This window comes from Herpailurus yagouaroundi, unplaced genomic scaffold, assembly GCF_014898765.1.
Source record: "Herpailurus yagouaroundi ecotype Mexico unplaced genomic scaffold, PumYag 166, whole genome shotgun sequence".
NCBI classification, from domain to species: domain Eukaryota; kingdom Metazoa; phylum Chordata; class Mammalia; order Carnivora; family Felidae; genus Herpailurus; species Herpailurus yagouaroundi.
Window position 1 is genome coordinate 26,794,078 of NW_024412407.1, and position 20,667 is coordinate 26,814,744.

Below are 20,667 nucleotides of genomic sequence, written 5' to 3' on the forward strand. Positions count from 1 at the left end.
ATAGCAGCACTCTCAACAATAGCCAAATTATGGAAAGAGCCTAAATGTCCATCAACTGATGAATGGATAAAGAAATTGTGGTTTATATACACAATGGAGTACTACGTGGCAATGAGAAAGAACAAAATATGGCCCTTTGTAGCAACGTGGATGGAACTGGAGAGTGTGATGCTAAGTGAAATAAGCCATACAGAGAAAGACAGATACCATATGGTTTCACTCTTATGTGGATTCTGAGAAACTTAACAGAAACCCATGAGGAAGGGGAAGGAAAAAAAAAAGAGGTTAGAGTGGGAGAGAGCCAAAGCATAAGAGACTCTTAAAAACTGAGAACAAACTGAGGGTCGATGATGGGTGGGAGGGAAGGGAGGGTGGGTGATGGGTATTGAGGAGGGCACCTTTTGGGATGAGCACTGGGTGTTGTATGGAAACCAATTTGACAATAAATTTCATATATTGAAAAAAAAAAATAAAATGTACCAGGTTAGGAAAGAAAAAATTTTCTGATTGCTGTTTCTAGGACTTTCAGTACTATGTTGAATGAAAGTGTTGAGAGTGAACAACATCTTGCCTTTTCTGATATTAGAGGAAGAGCTCTCAGTTTTTCACCTTTGGAGTATGTTAGATGTGGGTTTGTCTTATATGGCCTTTATTATGTTGATGTATATTCCCTCTAAACTCAACTTTGTTGAGAGTTTTTATCATGAATGGATGTTGAATTTTGTCAAAAGCTTTTTCTGCATCTGTTGAGATGATCATATGAGTTGTATCCTTCATTTTGTTAATGTGGTATATCACGTTGATTGATTTGTGAATATTGATTTATTCTTTCCTCCTCAGAATAAGTCCCACTTGATTGAGGTGAATGATCCTTTTAAAGTATTGTTGAATGTGCTTTGCTAATATTTTATTCAGGACTTTTGCGTCTATGTTTATTAGCAATATTGGTCTCTGGTTTTCTTTTTTTTTTTTTTTTTGGTAGTATCTTTGTGTGGCTTTGGCATGAAGATAATGCCAGTCTTGTAGAATGTATTTGGAAGTTTTGCTTCCTCATTTTTCCAATAGTTTGAGGAGAATAGGTATTACTGTTCTTTAAATGCGTGGTAGAATTCACCTGTGAATCTATCTGGTCTTGGACTTTCCTTTGTTGGTAGTTCTTTGATTACTGATTTAATTGTGTTGCCTGTAATTGGTCAGTTTCTATTTCTTCCTGATCAGTTTTGGAAGGTGGTAAGTGTGTAGGAATTTATCCATTTCTTCTAGTTGGTCTTATTTGCTAGTATATAATTTTTCATTGTAGCCTATTATGTAATCTTTTGTATTTCTGTGGTGTCAGTTGTTATGTATTTTGCATTTCTGATTTTATTTATTTGGTTTTCAGTTCCTCTTTTTGTTTAATATTTATTTATTTATTTATTAATGTTTATTTATTTATTTAAAAAAATTTTTTTTTCAACGTTTATTTATTTTTGGGACAGAGAGAGACAGAGCATGAACGGGGGAGGGGCAGAGAGAGAGGGAGACACAGAATCGGAAACAGGCTCCAGGCTCTGAGCCATCAGCCCAGAGCCTGACGCGGGGCTCGAACTCACGGACCGCGAGATCGTGACCTGGCTGAAGTCGGACGCTTAACCGACTGCGCCACCCAGGCGCCCCAATGTTTATTTATTTTTGAGGGAGAGAGAGTGTGAGCAGGGAAGGGGCAGAGAGAGAGAGAGACACAATCCATAGTAGGCTCTGGGCTCTAAGCTGTTTCCCTCGCATATAACTTTTGCTTCTTTCTTGCTACTTTTAAAACTCTCTCTTAATCTTTAATGTTTGCCGTTTTAATTATTATATGACTTGATATGGCCCTCCTTGGCTTCACCTTGTTATGGGCTCTCAGTGCTTCCTGAACCTAGATGTCTGTTTCCTTCTGCAGGTTAGGGAAATTGGAAAAGTTTTCTGCCCCCTTTTCTTTCTCTTCTGCTTTTGAGACCACTAAAAATGCAAATGTTATTATGCTTGAGGTTATTGCAGAGGTCCCTTAACCTATCCTGTGAAGTGTTGATTCCTTCTACTATATTTTTTAATTTAGTTATTCTATTCTTCACTTCTGATTGGTTCCTTTTTATATTTTGTATCTCTTTGTTGAAGTTTCACTGAATTCATCCACTCTTCTTTCCAGTCCAGTGAGCATCTTTATGACCATTACTTTGAATGCTTCATTAGTTAGATTTGCCATATCCATCTTTCAGTCCTTTTTCTCAGGTTTTGTCTTCTTGTGTTGGGAACATATGCTCCTGTCTCATGTTTTTTGACCTTCTGTGTTTGTTTCAGCTACTTCTCCTAAACTTGAAGGAATGGTTTTGTGTATGTATAGTTGTCTTCTGTGCAGACTGTGTGTGCTTGGTGACTTTTGCTGGCTGGCTGAGGCTTTGACTGGTGTGGGCCAGGGTTTCTGGGGCACTCTGTACTGATGTTGCTTTGGTGGGATGGCCAGAGCTGAAGTGGGCATTGGCTGAGGCAGTCCCAGGCCTTTCTGTACAGATGGTGCCCTGGCAGGAGAGCTGTAGCTGAAGTGGGTGCAAGCCAGGGTGTCCCAGGGTTTTTAGCATAAGGGGCACCCGAATGGTGTGGCTGGAGCTGAAGTGGACATGAGTTGGTTGTGGTGGGGCTGCTGGAACAGAGGCAAGGTTTGGGAAGGAGGGGAGTCCCAGGGCACTCCATGTAGGGGGTGCCTTGGCAGAGTGGCTGTAGCCAAGGTGTGTGCAAGCCAGTGGCTCCTGTGGCACACTGTGCAAGTGGCGCTCTTGCAGGGTGGCTGGAGTGGAAGAGAGCATGAGCCAGGAGGTCCTGGAGTGCTGTTCACTGTGGTGTCCTAGCATGTCATCTGGAGCCAGTATGGTACAGATTTGGATTGTTCCAGGGTGCTTTGGGCCTATGTCACTTTGGCAAAATGGCCATAGCTGTGGTGAGTGCTGACCAAGGGTTTCCTGGCATTCATTGTACCGTGGCTGCCCTGGTAGGTCGGCTTGGGATGGTGTGGGCTAGGGGACCAGGACTCACTGAGGCAATAGGCCAGTTAAGGTGCCTAGACCATGCTCCCGTCCATGTAATCAAGGTGGAAAGTAATGTATACTCTCCACTCAACCAGCCCCTTCAATCCAGAGAGATTTCCAGCAGCTCCCTTGCCATTTGGTGGAGTTCTAGGGCTGGATCCTTTATATTTCAGTTGTTCTGTTAAACTGTGGCTTTTTTTCTATGTCCTGGGGGGTTCAGGGCTAGTATGACCAGGGCTCGCAGAGGCAGCAGGCCAGCTATGGCTTCTGGAACCCGCTCCCGTCTGTGCTGTCAAGGTGGACTGGGAACGTTAACCATGGCACTTGCCAGCGCCTCGGATCTGGAGAGAGTTCTAGGAGCTGCCCCACCATTTGGTAGTGGCCTAAGGCTGGTTCCTTTATATTCTAATTTCCCTTCCAAACTGTGGCTGTTTTTCTGTGTCCCAGGGCAGATGAACCTGCTCCCGGCCCTTCAATAGTATCCTTTCCCACTGTAGTTTGCAGCATAGGGGCTGGGAATTTTCTTTGTTACAGTGTGTGTCTCTTGCTGTTTTTCATGTGCTCTATCTTTTGTTGTGCAGAAGCTGTTCAGTCTCCTTGAAGTTCTTCAGAAGGAATTGCTCTGTTAATAGGTGTAGATTTGTTGTGTCTGTGGAGGAGATGAGTTCAGGGTCTTCTATGTTGCCATCTTGGATCGGAAGTTCTCTGTCAGTTAGGGTTTGATCAGAGAAGCAGAGGCACTATGCATGATACAAGGGATTTACTGGAGGGATTTAACCTTACGTGATTGTGTGAAGTGGTCAAGCTCTTCCCTGATGTTTGTCACCTGTGTGTGTGGCACTGAAGTCCACGCCAGAGGTCAGGAAGAGAAGGTGATGTACAGTGGGGGTGCAGAGGCAAACTGCAACCTGTGAATCATGAATCGTGTTTCTTAGCAGAACCTGTATTAGTCTCAGTGCCTCACAGTCTCCAATGTGGGTGATTCAGGAGTGGGTGTACATGCACATGGACTGGCATACTGCTTGGCTGAGGGTTCAGAGAAGCTGAAGGAGAGCCAACAGCATCTGGGGGAGCTACAGACTCTGCTCTTTCCCCAAGGATATCTAGCAGCAGCCAGAGTTGTGGGCTTGGTGCTGCCCTGTGCCAGTGAGGTCATCAGTCCTGGTCTTAACTAACCTTTCCACATATGGAAAACAAGGGCACTCTTTCACTTCTACCTTCCATATATCTGGCAGTCCAAGGAAACAACTGTCCCTTGTACAACCAAAGATAAACTCTTCCTCTCCCCCCGAAAAGGGCACAGGTTCTTGTTATTCATCTTTGGATGATGCTCATTCCTCTTGCTAAATCACATCCTTCTTGGTAATCCTCTAACTTAATTCCTGAGATATGAAGTCAGCTACTATTAGCACATTTTATTTAGATGTTAGGAAAATAGGAAAAGGGACCTAGATACATACATACATACCTACCACCAACAACAAAAAGGAAGAGATGCTTGTAGTTATTACAGTCCTGTTTCTCACCTGGTCATGTGGTCATTAGATGTTATTTTATAACTATGTTCTTCACTTTTGTATTCCTTCTTTGCTGTCAACAACACCTCACCTGGTTACAAATCCTTGCCCGGTGTGTGGACTTGCCTTAGCAGTTTGCTTGGATTTAGCTTTTGTAGTTTTGCATTAACTTTGATCACAGAACATGGGAATACCAAAAGGTACCCTAGAGGTTTTCCTACATTTCACACATACTCTTCCTTATTTCAGTAGTGTTGTAGGAATCCAGTTTCCCTTGAATAGTCAGAATCAGTCACCCAAGCCAGTACAGTAACCTCCATCTTTTCCTGTTGATTTACTGGCATGAGGAGCTCAAAGTGGTCAAGAAGCAGTCCGCTTCCATTTATTTTTATTTTTTGTTTTTTAATTTAAATTTTAGTTTTAGTGAACATACAGTGCAATATTGGTTTCTGGAGTAGAATTCAGTAATTCATCACATGTAATACCCAGTGTTCATCACAACAAGTGCTCTTAATACCCATCACCCATTTAGCCCACTCCCTGCCCACCTCCCTCCATCAACCCTTTTTGTTCTCTGTTGTTAAGATTCTCTTATGGGGGTGCCTGGGTGGCTCAGTGGGTTAAGCATCTGACTTTGGCTCAAGTCATGATCTCATGGTTCGTGAGTTTGAGCTCCACACTGGTCTCCTTGCTGACAGCTCAGAGCCTGGAGCCTGCTTTGGATTCTGTGTCTCCCTCTCTCTGCCACTCCCCTGCTCACACTCTGTTTCTCTCTTTCAAAAATAAACATTAAAAAGTCTCTTACGGTTTGTTTCTCTCTCTTTTTCCTTTGTCTCTTCCCATATGTTCATCTGTTTCTTAAATTCCACATATGAGTGAGATCATACAGTATTTATCTTCCTCTGACTGACTGATTTCACTTAGCATAATACACTCTGGCTCCATCAATGTCGTTGTAAATGGCAAGATTTCATTTTTTGATGGCTGAGTAATATTCCATTGTGTATATATACCACATCTTTTTTATCCATTCATCAGTTGTTGATGGACATTTGGGCTGTCTCCACAGTTTGACTATTGTTGATAATGCTGCTGTAAACATCAGGGTGCATGTACCCCTTTGAATCAGTATTTTTGTGTCCTTTGGGTAAATACCTAGTAATGCAATTTCTGGGTTATAGGGTAGTTCTTGAGGAGCCTCCATACTATTCTCCAGAATGGCTACACCAGTTTGCAATCCCACCAACTTCTGTTTAAATGGAACCACTGCATTTTCCCCTGGTAGAAGCATTCCTTCCTGATAAGACCTCTAAACCAGTAAGGTTCAAAGTTTCAGGGATGGGAAGCAAACATTTTATTAGTGGATCACTAGTAAGTGGTAATAGTAAGAAGAGCCACTCTCATTTCCACCCTGATCCCTAGGCTCAAGAATCCGATCTATAGGACAAACAGCATTATTCATTGTTTTGGTAGGTAAGGGCAGTTATACTGGCTTCCACTTAGTCTTTCCTAAGAGGGGACTGATATATGTATTTGGCCCATTGCTGAATGTATCTATTCTCATAATATGATCCAGAACTGGAGAGAAAAGCATAGAATGGGTTAGAGGATCTCCTGAGCCCACTGTATGATGGACATGAGCAAAACTGCATTGATCATGTGATTTGCATAAGTCCAGTCCCTGTTTTGACTGGTGGATCACCATGGCATTTGTCTTCCAGGAACTGTCCATTCAGAGTTAGTGTCCAGTAATTTATGAGAAGCTATTTTCCTTTCCCCAATACATAATTACCCTGATACGTTTCTTTGGAGAACACTAGTGAGAAGATTTACTATATAAATTTTTAGTTGTGTCTTTTCTCACAGGGTCCCAATCTCTATTCAGGGGACTCTGGGTCTATAAATTGGTTCTTTTCTGGGAGCTGGTTGAAAGACTCTGACTCTATAGTGATTCAAGTCAAACTTAGTTTACCAGAATCAGGGCTTTGCATTCTGCATATTCAAATCAAGTAAACCGTTTCAAGGACATCATGATCAACTAGCCAATGCCAGAGTTCTCTGCGGATCAGACTATTCTGATTACTGTTTCTGCTCTGTTGCCTATTATAGCAACCACATATATCTTTTCTTTGGTTGTGAACTGAATTAGCCCTCATACCTTGGAAAATCCATTATTCTCATTGATTCTGTTGATCTGCTTCAAAGGCAGTACTTCCCTCGCTGTCATTCCTAGCTTACAGAGACCAGTCACTGTGAGCTCTTCAGGGAAGCTGGGTAGCATTCTCCTTTCCTGAAGCCTCTGGATCACCTCCTTTAGTGTATACCCAGAAAGTTCTAGCCCTTCAGTATCATTGAGATCTACACCTGTGTCATTCTATCTCAACTTTCCTTTTTTTTTTTTTTAATTTTTTTTTTCAACGTTTATTTATTTTTGGGACAGAGAGAGACAGAGCATGAATGGGGGAGGGGCAGAGAGAGAGGGAGACACAGAATCGGAAACAGGCTCCAGGCTCTGAGCCACCAGCCCAGAGCCCGACGCGGGGCTCGAACTCCCGGACCGCGAGATCGTGACCTGGCTGAAGTCGGACGCTTAACCGACTGAGCCACCCAGGCGCCCCACTATCTCAACTTTCTAATAATTCATCTTTGGAGCCAGGTTTCTGGCAACCAACAAAGTAAATTATTAGAGCCACTCCTGGCCACTGTACTACTGCACTAAACCATAATTTCATATTGAGTCTGTATCAGTGAATTTAGCTTCATTTAATATTCTATTCACTCTGATTTAGTACCATTGGGATCTGTTCCCTCACATATTCCCACCATATCTCTGGTGATATAGGCATACCTCAGAGATCTTCAGATTTGTTTCCAACCACTGCAATAATAAGTCAATATCACAATAAAGCTAGTCAAATGAACTTTTTAGTTGTCCAGTGCATATAAACATTATGTTTATACTGTTCTCTATTAAGTGTACAATAGAACGTCAAACAATGATGTTCATACCTAATTAGAGATACTTGATTGCTGAAAAATCCTAGCTGTCATCTGAGCTTTCAGTGAGTGTAATGTTTTTGCTGGTAGAGGGTCTTGCTGTAATGTTGATGGCTTCTGACTGATCAGAGTGGTGGTTTTGAAGGGTGGGGTGGCTGTGGCAATTTCTTAAATAAGACAACACTTAAGTTTGCTGCATTAATAGATTCTTCCTTTCACGAATGATTTCTCTGTATGTGTGATAGCATTTCACCCACAGTAGAACATCTTTCAGAATTGGAGTCACTCCTCTCAAAACTTGTCACTGCTCTATCAACTAAGTTTATGTAATATTCTAAATCCTTGGTTGTCCTTTCAACCATCTTCACAGCATCTTCACTGGGAGTAGATTCCATCTCAAGAAACCACTTTTCTTTGTTCATTTAACTTCTGTTAAAGTTTTATCATGAGATGGCAGCAATTCAGTCACATCTTCAGGCTCCACTTTTTTTTTTTAAGTTTATTTATTTATTTTGAGAGAGAGAAAGAATGAGCAGGGGAGGGACAGATAGAGAGAGAATCCCAAGCAGGCTCCACACTGTCAACACAGAGCCAGTGCAGCACTTGAACTCATGAACCGTGAGATTGTGACCTGAGCCGAAACCAAGAGATGGACGCTTAACCCTGCAGTGACTTACTCCACTGAAATCTTGAGCCCTCTAAGTCATCCATGAGGGTTGGAATCAACTTCCAAATTCCTATTAATGTTGATATTTTGACACCTTCCCATGGATCATGAATTTTCTGAATGGCATTTAGAGTGATGAATCCTTTCCAGAGGTTTTCAATTGATTTTACCCAAACCCATCAGAGCAATCCCTATCTGTGGCAGCTATAGCCTTATGAAATGTATTTTATAAATAATAAGATTTGAAAGTAAATGACCCATGAATTACAGATGGATGTTGTGTTATCAGGCATGAAAACAAGATGAATCTCTTTAAACATCTTCATCAGAGCTCTTGGGTGACCAGTGCATTGTCAATGAAAGAAATCTTTTTTCTGAGCCCTAGGGCTCAAATAGAGCTCAAATATAACTCACGTTATAAACAGATGTGCATAATTATAGATTCAGGCTTATAGAACACAGGCAGAATAGATTTAGCATAATTCTTCTTGCCCCTATGATTTTTGGAATTATAAATGAGCATTGGCTTCAACTTAAAGTCACCAGCTGCTTTAGATCCTACCAAGAGAGTCAGTCTGTTCTTAGAAGCTTTGTAGCCAGGCATTGACTTCTCCTCTCTATGAAAGTCTTACATGGCATCTTCCAGTAGAAGGCTACAGTAAAAATCTGTTGTTTCTTGTGGCCACCTTAATTAACTATTTTAGCTAAATCTTCTGGATAACTTGGTGTTTCTACATCAACACTTGCTGCTTAACACTTTTATGTTGTGGAGATTAAACCTAGCAAACCAACCTCGACTAGCTTCAAACTTTTCTTCACCTTCCTCACCTTTCTGAGCTTTCGTAGAATTTTAGTAAATGTGGTGCCAAAGTGAGCACTCAGCCTTCCTAGAATTGAAGAGAGTCAGGGCCTTGCTCTGGATTAGGCTTTGGCTTAGGGGAATGTTGTGGCTGGTGTGATCTTCTGTTCGGATTACTAAACCTCTCTTCATATCAGCATTAAGGCTGTTTTCCTTTCTTACGTTTCATACGTTTACTGGAATAGTACTTTTAATTTCCTTCCAGAACTTTTCCCTTCCATTCACAACTCAGCTAACTGACTTAAGAGGTCTAACTTTCAGCCTGTATTGGCTTTTGACATTTGGTAGTCTTGGCCCAGTACCTATAGGAGATAAGGGGTTCTTCTGGGACAATCATAGAGACTTTGAGGTTCCTTTATACAGATCCTACATTTCTCTCAGGTTTTTCAGCATATTTAGGAGGGGCCAGTCAACCTCGTTATTCTCAACAGAAATATTGTGTGACAGCAAACACTTGGTCACCCAGAGCCTTTCCCTCTCTAGATACTTAATTACTGGTGTCTAGATTGTAATCTAAGTAACTTTGTCTACTACATGCCATGGAATACCAATTGAACTGCAGGCAAGGGTCATTAATGCCTTTAAATCTAATCAGATCAGAGACTATTCTAGGTGGCATAGAAGCAATTTAGAGAACCTGCTTTTAAGTTTCTTTTCCTCTGGAACAACATTTGGTATTGGTTAGGGTTCACTCAGAGAAGCTGAATCATGAGTGATTTAAGGGATTTATTGTAGGGATCAGTTCCTGTATGATCATGGGGCCTGGTTAAGCAGTCCATTGCTAGTCCTGAAGTCAGCAGTGCCAGCAGTAGGAACGGGAAGATGGAGATGGAGTGTGGGAGGGTAAAGATGAGCTCAAACCCAGGAGGACTTTCACTTGGACTTGTGTTGGTTGTGTAACCGCCTCCAAGGCTCTGACTCCAGATGCTGGTGCCCTGCAGAAGAGCTAGTACACTTGCCATAGAAAATTGCACAAGAACATGGCCAGGGATTCAGGGAAGCTGAAGAAGCTGTGGGCCAAGCTACTGCCCCAAAGAGGTTCAGTAGGAGCTGGTGGAACTGGGTTCTGCTTTATGCCAGGAAGGTGAAGCAGCAGATCCATGACAATGTGAATGAGCCCCAGCAGCACCTGACATTATGCCAACCATCTGAATGTAAACCTGACTGCTGTTTCATTTTTACCTTCCAGGTCTGAAGCAGAGTTCACTTGTGACCAATCCTAACCAGAATCATGCAGGGAAAGCAATTCTGGTATTGGCATAATACAAAAACACCATAACATCCTATTTTAAATCATAGCCTTGAGATTTCATCTTATGAAAATTTGGGGCATTAAAGCTGGACACTGATTAAAGCAGGCTGATGTTTTAGAGAGCATCAAGGACATCTTTAAAAATTTTTGGTTTCTATTGGTATGGTGTCAAAAGGAATCTCACTTTGACTTTAATACTCGGATTGATTAGAATCATACATTAAGTCTGCTTTATAAATTAGTGATGATGGACTTATAATGTCAATTCCAGTAGCACACTCAATTTTTCTTTTAATTGTTACATCAGCTTGTTTATAATCACCAACGCCTTATCTTGCCAACATATGAACCCAAATATGTTTTCATGAAATAATAGCTAAGTAGTTATGGGGTGAATATCACTCATCATCAGGGAAATACAAATCAAAACCACAATGAGATACTACTTCATAACCTGTCAGAATGGCTAAAATTAACAACTCAGGAGACGACAGATGTTGGTGAGGATATGGAGAAAGGGGAACCCTTTTGCACTGTTGATGGGAATGCAGACTGGTCTAGCCACTTTGGAAAACAATATGAAGGTTCCTCAAAAAATTGAAGATAGAGCTACCCTATGACCCAGCAATTGCGCTACTAGGTATTTATCCAAAGGATACAAAAATGCTGATTTGAAGAAGCACAACACACCAGTATTTATAGCAGCACTATCAACAATAGCCAAATTATGAAAAGAACCCAAATGTACATCGACTGATGAATGGATAAGGTAGGTGTGGTATATGTATACAATGGAATATTACTTGGCAATCAAAAGAATGAAATCTTGCCATTTGCAACAACATGGATGTAATTAGAGTATATTATGCTAAGCGAAGTAAGTCAGAGAAAGACAAATTAAGATTTCATTCATGTGTGGTGTTTAAGAAACAAGCAGATGAACATAGGGGAAGGGAAGGAAAAATAAGATAAAAACAGAGAGGAAGGCAAATCATTAGAGACTTTCAAATACACAGAATAAACTGAGGGTTACTGGAGGGGAGGTGGGTGGGGCAATGAGCTGAATGAGTGATGGGCATTAAAGAGAGCACTTGTTGTGATGAGCACTGGGTGTTATATGTAAGTGATGAATCACTAAATTCTACTCTTGAAACCATTATTGCATTATATGTTAACTACCTTGGATTCAAATTAGCAAAAAAAAAGCTTCCTTTTGTTTCAAAGTTTGGTCACTTAAATGACTTAGGAGACTGTTGGACCACTGCCCTACAACACAGTAAATATAATAATCATTTATTAAATGCATAACTATGTGCCAGTTACTATGTTAAAACTTTCCATATATTATCTCACTTAATTCTTTAAAACAATACTATGAAAGCTAGATATTGTCCCCTTGTACAGATGGGGAAATTGAGGCTTGGTTTAGTGCTTAGCCTGAGCTAAGAGGAGGACCTAAAATTTAGGTCTATGTGACTCTAGCACACATGCTCTTAACCACCTTACTCTACTACTGTAAGTTTGTCTGTAATTCTGATGGTGAGGAATAGCCAAAAATCAACAGAGATACCTAAAACTAATTAATTATTGCATCTTTTTTTCCTTCCTCATAGCTCTAACTGAAGAATTGGAGTCTGTAACCAATGAGCTACATGCAGTAGACATTCAAATTCAGGAACTTCTGGAAAAGCAACAAGAGCTTATTCAGAAAAAGAATATCCTAACAAACCAAATAAAGCAGCATTTTGAGGATTCTGATGCTGGAGAAAGCAGTGAATGGGATTCTTCACCTGCTGCTTGGAATAAAGAAGGTTTGCTCTGTTTTTGTTTGCTAGTCTTGTTTCTGCTTGTTTCTTTACACAGGAGTTAAATCATTGTTCCTGGATCAGTGCTTTCTAGGCACTTGGAAGGGAAACTGGCTGTTCCTTAAGTGCATGGGAAACCAGTAGGCAAACCATTCTTTGCCCATGTTCTTTTTGAATGAAGCTTTTATTATTCACACTTCATTATTTTTTCCAAATGTGGTTCTTTTTTAAAAAAATTTTTTAATGTTTATTTTTGAGAGAGAGAGAGAGACAGAGAGACAGAGCATGAGCAGGGGAGGGGTACAGAGAGAGGAGGAGACACAGAATCCGAAGCAGGCTCCAGGCTTTGAGCTGTCAGCACAGAGCCCTGACGCAGGGCTTGAACCCACGAACCATGAGATCATGACCCGAGCCAAAATCGGACGCTTAACTGACTGACCCATTCAGGCGCCCCTCCAAATATGGTTCTAGCAGCATCAGTCAATGCTTGGAAAAAGAAGATTTTTTACTAAATTTTCTAAGTTTTAATTAGAAAAAAGTTAAACAATTAAAAAAAATTCAAACTTGCCAAAGTCTAGTTCATTTTCCTGCCCTAGTGAACACCTTCCTTGATTCAAGATCTTGCCAAGTCTCATGTTTATCATGAACTATCACTTATACTGGAGTTCGTTACAGTGCTTTTGTAGCCCTTGCTTTTCAGGGGATTTGCTTCTAAACAAGATATTTACATAAAAAACTCCGCATAATTGTTAACTTGACGGTATTTGAGATTTTTATGATACTATGAATTCCTTGATCAACAATCAGACTGGTTTTCAAATGCCTGGTCAAGGACCTTCCTCTTCTATGTAGGTTAATTCTCAACTGGCAAATGTTTTCATTTTTTCTGATGGATTGTTTCTTACTATATATCATTAAATCTTTTTGCCTAAGCTTCGGAGTTAAACTAATCTCAAAATTGTCAGTATAAAGGTTAAATTGTCAGTAATATTAAAACTTACATAAATTCTTAACTGCTTTTCTCTAATATAAAAGCTGCCACGTACGTTTGTATTGCATTTATAATCCTAAATAATTCTAATATATTTGGCTTATTATTATTATTATTATTGTTTTATTATTATTTTTTGTCTAGATTTTCCCTGGTCTGGTAAAGTTAAAGAGGTTCTGCAAAATGTCTTTAAACTGCAGAGGTTCAGACTGCTTCAGCTTGAAACTATTAATGTAACTATGTCTGGAAAGGAGGTATTTCTTGTTATGCCTACAGGAGGTGGAAAGAGCTTATGCTACCAGTTACCAGCATTATGTTCAGATGGTATGTATTAATAAAGATTCGTTTTAAGTTGAACAAAGGAATTTCTCTCTTTTTTTAAATGTTTATTTATTTTTGAGAGAGAGAGAGAGACACAGAGCACGAGTGGGGGAGGGGCAGAGAGAGGGAAACACAGAATCTGAAACAGGCTCCAGGCTCCAAGCTGTCAGCACAGATCCTGACGTGGACTTGAACTCATGAACCATGAGATCATGACCTGAGCCAAAGTCGGACATTCAACCGACTGAACCACCCAGGCACCCCAAGGAATTTCTCTTTTAAGTCTTAAAAAAAATAATTTCTAACCATACTTATGTATAAATCAAGTGCATTTTTAATTTCATTTATCTTAATGTTAATAGACATTTTAAAAGGTTCACTTAAAGAGGGAATGTTAAAGACTTTGAGCAGAATTGGTTCTTTTATATGGTTCTTCAAACATAATTAAAAAACATGTTGTGGGACAAAAAGTACTAGAAAAGGAATCTGTAGACCTGGAGTCTAGTCCCAGATCTTTATTGAGTGTCAGCTAGGGGTGTTAGGCACTGGAGATAACAGTAGTGAGCAAAATGGGCAAGGTTCTCGTTTTCACAGAGCTCATAGTGTAAAGCAGAACTTTCTCAAACTATAATGTGTGTAAGGATTACTGGTGACATGACTGACATGCAGATTCTGAGTTTGTGTGAGACCCAAGATCTTGCATTTCTAACAAGCTCCCAGGTACTGGGTTGCTCTTTGGGGACTAGCAGTGGTATAGATAGAGAGGGGTCAGCAAACTTACCTTTAGAGAGGCAGTCAGTAAATGTGATAGGTGTGGTTCATATGGTCTCTGTGTCAACTACTGAACTCTGCCATTGGGGTACAAAAGTAGCCATAGACAGCATGGAAACAAATGGATATGCCTGTATTCTATTAAAACTTTATTTACTCAAACAAGCAGCTAGTTCTTAGATTATTGATACCTGGACTAGAAAATAGAGGTAATTGTAGGCAATTGCAATAAAAGTTTTGTGATAAAGGTTTTTTTATTTTAATTAATTAATTTTTAAATTTTATTTATTTATTTATTTATTTATTTATTTATTTATTTATTTATTTTGAGAGAGAGAAGAGAGAGCACGAGCAGGGAAGGGGCAGAGAGAAAGGGAGACACGGAATCCAAAGCAGGCTCCGGTCTCTGAGCTGTCAGCACAGAGCCCAATGCGGGGCTTGAACTCACAAACTGTGAGTTGGACACTTAACCAACTGAGCCACCCAGGTGTCCCATGATAAAGGTGTTAATAGGGAATTAAGTCAGTGCAAAGATCTGGTCTAGGGACTGTCCAGAGAAGGCTGTCCTGAGCAAGTGGCATTTGAGCTGAAAGCTGAAGGATAAGTAGGCAAAGATAGACAGGAGCGGAAGGAAGAATGTTCACGCAGGGGAGCAGTATTTCTGAGAGCCCAAAAGTAAGAACATGCATGGTAGGGAGTATCAATAATCTGGAAGAATTTCAGTGTGGCAGGCAGTGAGGGGCAAGCACATGGAAGGAGTCTTGAAAGATATTATAAAAATTTCCTTAGATGAGTGGGAAACCATTGAAGGGTTTTATATAGGTAAGAGACTTGCCAGAATTGTGGTTTAGAAGATGGAGGAATTCCAGAAATAATTAGGAGGTAGATTCAGTAGGACTTGGTATTCATTGGATTGGGGGTAGGAAAAGGGATAGTCTAGAATGTTGCCCAAATTCTAGGCTGGGACAAATTGTTCACTGAAATAGGTTACATTTGGAGACATAATTTACATGGTAATGGAGAGAGAGGGAAGATGAGTTGAGGAAGGGGAGGTAGTGAATAGGACATTCTTTGGAAAGAATTGCTGTGAAGGGAAAAAGAGAGGGGACCCTAAATTAGGTATCCAGGGTTTTTCAAAGATGAGAGAGGCTTGCCTGTGTTTAAATGTAATGTGAAGTTATCATTGATGAGGGAGAATGTGAAAATACAGCAGAGAGACTATTTGAGATGTCAAAATCCCTGATAAAGTCCGAATTTGGTATATTTTTTAATTGGTCTGCTCTCTGGTTTATTTTAAGGAACAAACTATAGAAACATAAGGTCAGTGATTTTAATAATGTAGAATAGCTCTTACAGCTGTGCACAATTTCAATAATAAGAGAAAGGGGACACTATCAGAATTTCATCCAGTCAATAAATGTTCACTGGTTTCTATGTGGCATATATTAATCTGGTACAGTAAGTGGAAGAATAGTCTTGTAACTATCATTCTTAATTATACGGGTTACTTATGTTTGGAAACTTTGGAATAACTTTTTTCTGATATAACTGCTTACTACTTGACTTGATTTATGTTATTTTGCTAAGGTTACCAGTACTGATTGTTAAAAATGATAGTAAAGTAAAAATTCACAATCATATCTATTTTTATCTTTATAGTAACGAATGAGGGAAGAGATTTCTCTCTAATCTTATATCTGCTTATTTGACTAATGATCATTTATTTATATCTATCTCCTCTATTAATGAGGGTAAAAAATAGGTAGCATATTGATGTTGTGATGTCCTCAGGTGAGTGGTTGAAAGTCATTCTGGAGGTAGTATAAAATTTAAAGTAGATACTTTCTCTTTTAGGTTTTACCCTTGTGATTTGCCCATTGATCTCTCTTATGGAAGACCAGTTAATGGTTTTAAAACAATTAGGAATTTCAGCTACCATGTTAAATGCTTCTAGTCCTAAGGTATGCTTCTGTGGTTCTTTTTTTTTCATTTGTTTTTTAAGTTTATTTATTTTGAGAGAGAGAGAGTGTGAATGCCTGTTTGGGAGAGGGGCGGAGAGATAATCTCAAGCAGTCTCCATGCTCTTAGCACAGAGTCTGAAGTGGGGCTCAATCCCATGAAAAAGATCATGACCTGAGCTGAAACCAAGAGTTGGATGCTTAACCAACTGAGCCACCTAGGCACGCCCTGTTTTTAAAATCCAAACTCTTCACTAAAGTAGGAGCCTTGGTTACAATTGAATTGGTTATAAAATTATAAGCTAATAACTATATCAAGAGTTGCAAAGTACTGTTGATGGGCCAGTTCTAGTCTACTACCTATTTTTATATGGTCTGTGAGCTAAGAATGGTTTTTACATTTATATTTATATATTTTAATTTAATTTGGTTTATTTGAGAGAGAGAGAGAGAGCATGAGCAAGGGAGGGGCACAGGGAGAGACAGAGAGAATCTTAGGCAGTCTCCACACTTAGCACGGAACCTGACACAGGGCTTGATTCCACAGCCCTGGGGTCATGACCTGGGCTGAAATCAAGAGTTGGATGCCCAACCAACTGAACCACCCAGGCGCCCTGGTTTTTATATTTTTAAATGGTTAAAAAAAAGTTAAAAGAATAAAACTTTGTGAAGTGTGAAAATTATAAGGAAGTCTGTAAAGTTTTATTGGAACACAACAGTGCTTGTTCATTTATGTGTTGTTTTCACACAATAATGGCAAAATAGTTGTGATAGATACTGTATGGCCCACAAAACCTAATAGTATCTACTATCTGGCACTTTACAGTTAACATCAGCTGAGCTATTTTATATTATTTATCTATTAGAAAATAGTAAATAAGAATTCCTAATTATACAATATTATTAAATATAAATGGTGCACTACTAACAAGATAACCTGTCCCTATGGAATCTTTTTGGTTTCGGAATGGACTCTCTTTCATCTGTTGAATAAGCATTTCCCAACTATTCTTTTTTAAAAAGGATGTTATTGAAATTTTCTAAAGTGCAGAAAAGTAGAGAGAATCATAATAAAACTGTAAGTACCCATTAACCACCTTTAACATTTATCAACATATGACCAATCCTTTTTCAATTATATGCCTGGAATTTTCTCTGCCTCCTCCCCTTGGTTTATTTATTTGAAACAGTTCCCAGATATCATATCATTTTAGTTGTAACTCCTTTAATATATATCAGAAAAAAAATAATTGCAATGGCATTATCATACCTAAAACAATTTAATATTGATTCATTAAAATCATCAAGTAAATGGGTGTCTGTGTGACTCAGTTGGTTAAGTATCTGACTTCGGCTCAGGTTATGATCTCAGGGTTTGTGGGTTCGAGACTGCCATCGGGCTCTGTGCTGACAGTGTGGACCTTCTTTGGATCCTCGGTCTCCCTTTCTCTCTCTGCCCTTGCCCTGCTCGTTCTCTCTCTCTCTCTCTCTCTCTCTCTCTCTCTTTCAAAAATTAAAACATTAAAAAATATTCACATTTTGGGGCACGTGGGTGGCTCGGTTGGGCATCTGACTTTGGCTCCGGTCATGATCTCACAGTTCTTGGGTTCGAACCCCGTGTTGGGCTCTGTGCTGACAACTCAGAGCCTGGAGCTTGCTTCGGATTCTGTGTCTCCTTTTCTCTCTGCCCCTGCCCCACTTGCTCTCTGTCTCTCTCTCTCTCTCTCTCTCTCAAGAATAAACAAACAACAAAACAAACAAATTCACATTCCTTTGTCTCATCAAATCTTACTTTTCTTTTTTAAAATCACGGTCCAGAATAAATTCATGCATTATGTTGTATTTTGTTGATCTCTCTGTAGATTCCCCTTATTTCTTATTTGTTTCCTGATGCAAATTTAATTTTTTTATTGAAACTAAGGTCTTTTTCTAGTTTGCTACATTCTGGTTTTTCTGATAACCTTCTTGTGATATTGTTTAACTTGTTATTTTTAGTTAGACTTAAAAGCGTGACTGTATTTGGTCTTTTCTTTTTCAAGACTTTATTCCCCATGGCATAAGTAGGAGGTACATCATAACCTGGTTATTTTGTGTGATGTTAAGTTTGGTCAGTGGGTTCAGGTGATAACTGCTTGTTCTGTTATTATCAAGTTCTTTGTCCCCTTTTCATCTATTGGCTTTAAAGCCACTGATGATTATTGCCTGCCTTTAAGTAACGGCTCTAGTTAGGGGCTTAGAAAGTGGTGATTTCTCCTTCTGTCACTCCTTCTTTTATTAGCTAGGCATTTTCTATAAAGAACTTTTTCCTTATAAACCTTTGCAGGTTGAGAATTGTTTCCCATTCTTTCCCAGTTGTCAGAGAGTTGTTTTCTTAGCATTCTCCAAAGGTAGTCAATAAGATCTTTTTTTTTTTTTAAGTATCATTATCAACTTACGAGTATCTAGCGTATTTGATAGATCTTAATCCATATTATTGTTTTTTGTGCTGAAATAGCCCCATCTTTGAGCAGTGAGCATCTCTTCAAGTTGGCTCCTGAATCTTTTTTCTTCATCCCATAGTTTTTGACTCCTTGCTTTTTTGTGAAGTTACTCCATGCTCAGTTTGCATATTTCCTCTCAGACCTGGCATCAGCCATATCTCCAGGTAGCCCTGGTTCCTTGGTTTTTCCCATCTATTTCTATTTTATTGAAACTGTCATGTCCTAACTGCTCTCTTATTCAATGGGTGAATGTGGAGAACATTGCTTTCTAATACTGTACTTCTTTAACACTGAAAAATAGTAATAATTTGAACTGTATCACGACTGAAAAGTTGGAGAGAAAATAAAGAGAAGGGATAGGTCAATTCCAAATTTCTGTTTGCTTTCACTAGCAGTTCATAGGATGTGAATACAAATCTTTTTAACCTTGCTGCTCCACTTTGCCAGAAATTCTGGTGTTTTTTTTTTTCTTTTTTAACTCCTCCATCTCTGAGGAAATAGCCTTATGTTTGCTCCCCTAAGATTTCTGAGACATTTAGGACCAGTTGAAATGTTTAATGTACTTTAGTCATTCCTTAAAAAACTTAAGGATATCTTAAGGAATTAGCAAATGGTTTTGCTGGGATACTGAAAGCAGTTTGGACTTTGTCCATCACGTTCACCATTGTTTCTTTACACTTCTTTTGGTCCTAATTAGGTTAGAAGGAAAAATATGACACCTAATGTGCTAAATATTTTATGAAATAGAGCACTAAGAACCTAATAACTGTGAGCTTTTAGGATTTATTTTTTATTATATATAAGTATATATTTTATTTTATAAAATCATAATTCAATGAATAGGATACTTTATAAAACCTAAAGAGATTGCGTAGATTTGATAGCATCATTAAAGTAGCTAATAAAGAATAGATTTTGTTCAGATACATGAAGAGATCACAAATACAATGTTAAAATTAATAAAACCCAACTTTATAACCATCCCTATTGCATTTAGCTCATATTTTGGCATTTATATGAACAACTTAGAATTATGTCTTCATAGAGTAAATGCCTATTGGAGTGTTTTCATTTTTACTTTTCTCTTTTTTGTCAAATGAGATTATTCTTTTATCAATATTTGGTTATAAGTAAATAACTAAAATGCTATTTACAGCTACCCTGAAGTTTAGTACTGGGACATGGTCACAATTTTAATGAACTCAACATCTGCTAAAACAGTTTAAGGCTGTTGCTTTGAGTAATGAGCGTCTTAAGTTACCACTTAGCATCCCCACTGGCTAGCTCAGTTCCGTCATTATGTCTGTTTCTCCTTCCAACAGGAGCATGTGAAATGGGTTCATGCTGAAATGGTAAATAAAAATTCCAAGCTAAAGCTAATTTATGTGACTCCAGAGAAAATTGCAAAAAGCAAAATGTTCATGTCAAGACTAGAGAAAGCCTATGAAGCGAGGAGATTTACCCGAATTGCTGTGGATGAAGTTCACTGCTGTAGCCACTGGGGACATGATTTCAGACCTGGTATGTATGATGTGTCTAGAAAACTCCTTGATTCTAGGGACTGTTTTCTTATATGATGGAAATCCCTGCTTCCATTAAAATTATTTTCTCAGCCAGTTATCTCATTTTCTCTTGCCTTAACTTACGGGGAACCAAGAGGCAGAATTTTAATCTCTACTCCCCACCATGGTAGTGCTTAGTCTGATTGCCTTTATCCCTTGAAATGTATGTTTCTTAAACATTATTCTCTCCCATCTTTAGCCATAAAGATTTACTGACATCCAGGTTCTCTCTCACATCTGTTGAGGAATTAGGATCTCCTTCAAGGTTGTCTTCAGGGTCTTTGGCATCCACTTCCAGATCTACACTCAACTAACACCTCGGGGTTAAAGTTCTGTGGGATATTTGAGTAACCTGTTTCTTTACTTCTCCAACTTAATCCTACATGGCCAGAAGCAGATCACTCAGACTTATTCTGTGCAAGACAGTCTTAGATTTAAAAAGTCCT

The 20,667-nt window shown here is 39.1% G+C and overlaps 1 protein-coding gene across 1 annotated transcript in view; it reads left to right on the forward strand.

Moving 5' to 3' along the window:
• Positions 1 to 20,667, forward strand: part of RECQL (RecQ like helicase) — an 81,742-nt gene that overhangs the window by 34,995 nt on the left and 26,080 nt on the right. Inside the window, exons 3-6 of the mRNA XM_040487867.1 lie at positions 11,947 to 12,144; positions 13,274 to 13,453; positions 16,076 to 16,182; positions 19,982 to 20,180. Of these exons, the coding sequence (XP_040343801.1) occupies positions 11,947 to 12,144; positions 13,274 to 13,453; positions 16,076 to 16,182; positions 19,982 to 20,180 (684 nt within the window). The remainder of the gene's footprint in view (positions 1 to 11,946; positions 12,145 to 13,273; positions 13,454 to 16,075; positions 16,183 to 19,981; positions 20,181 to 20,667) is intronic.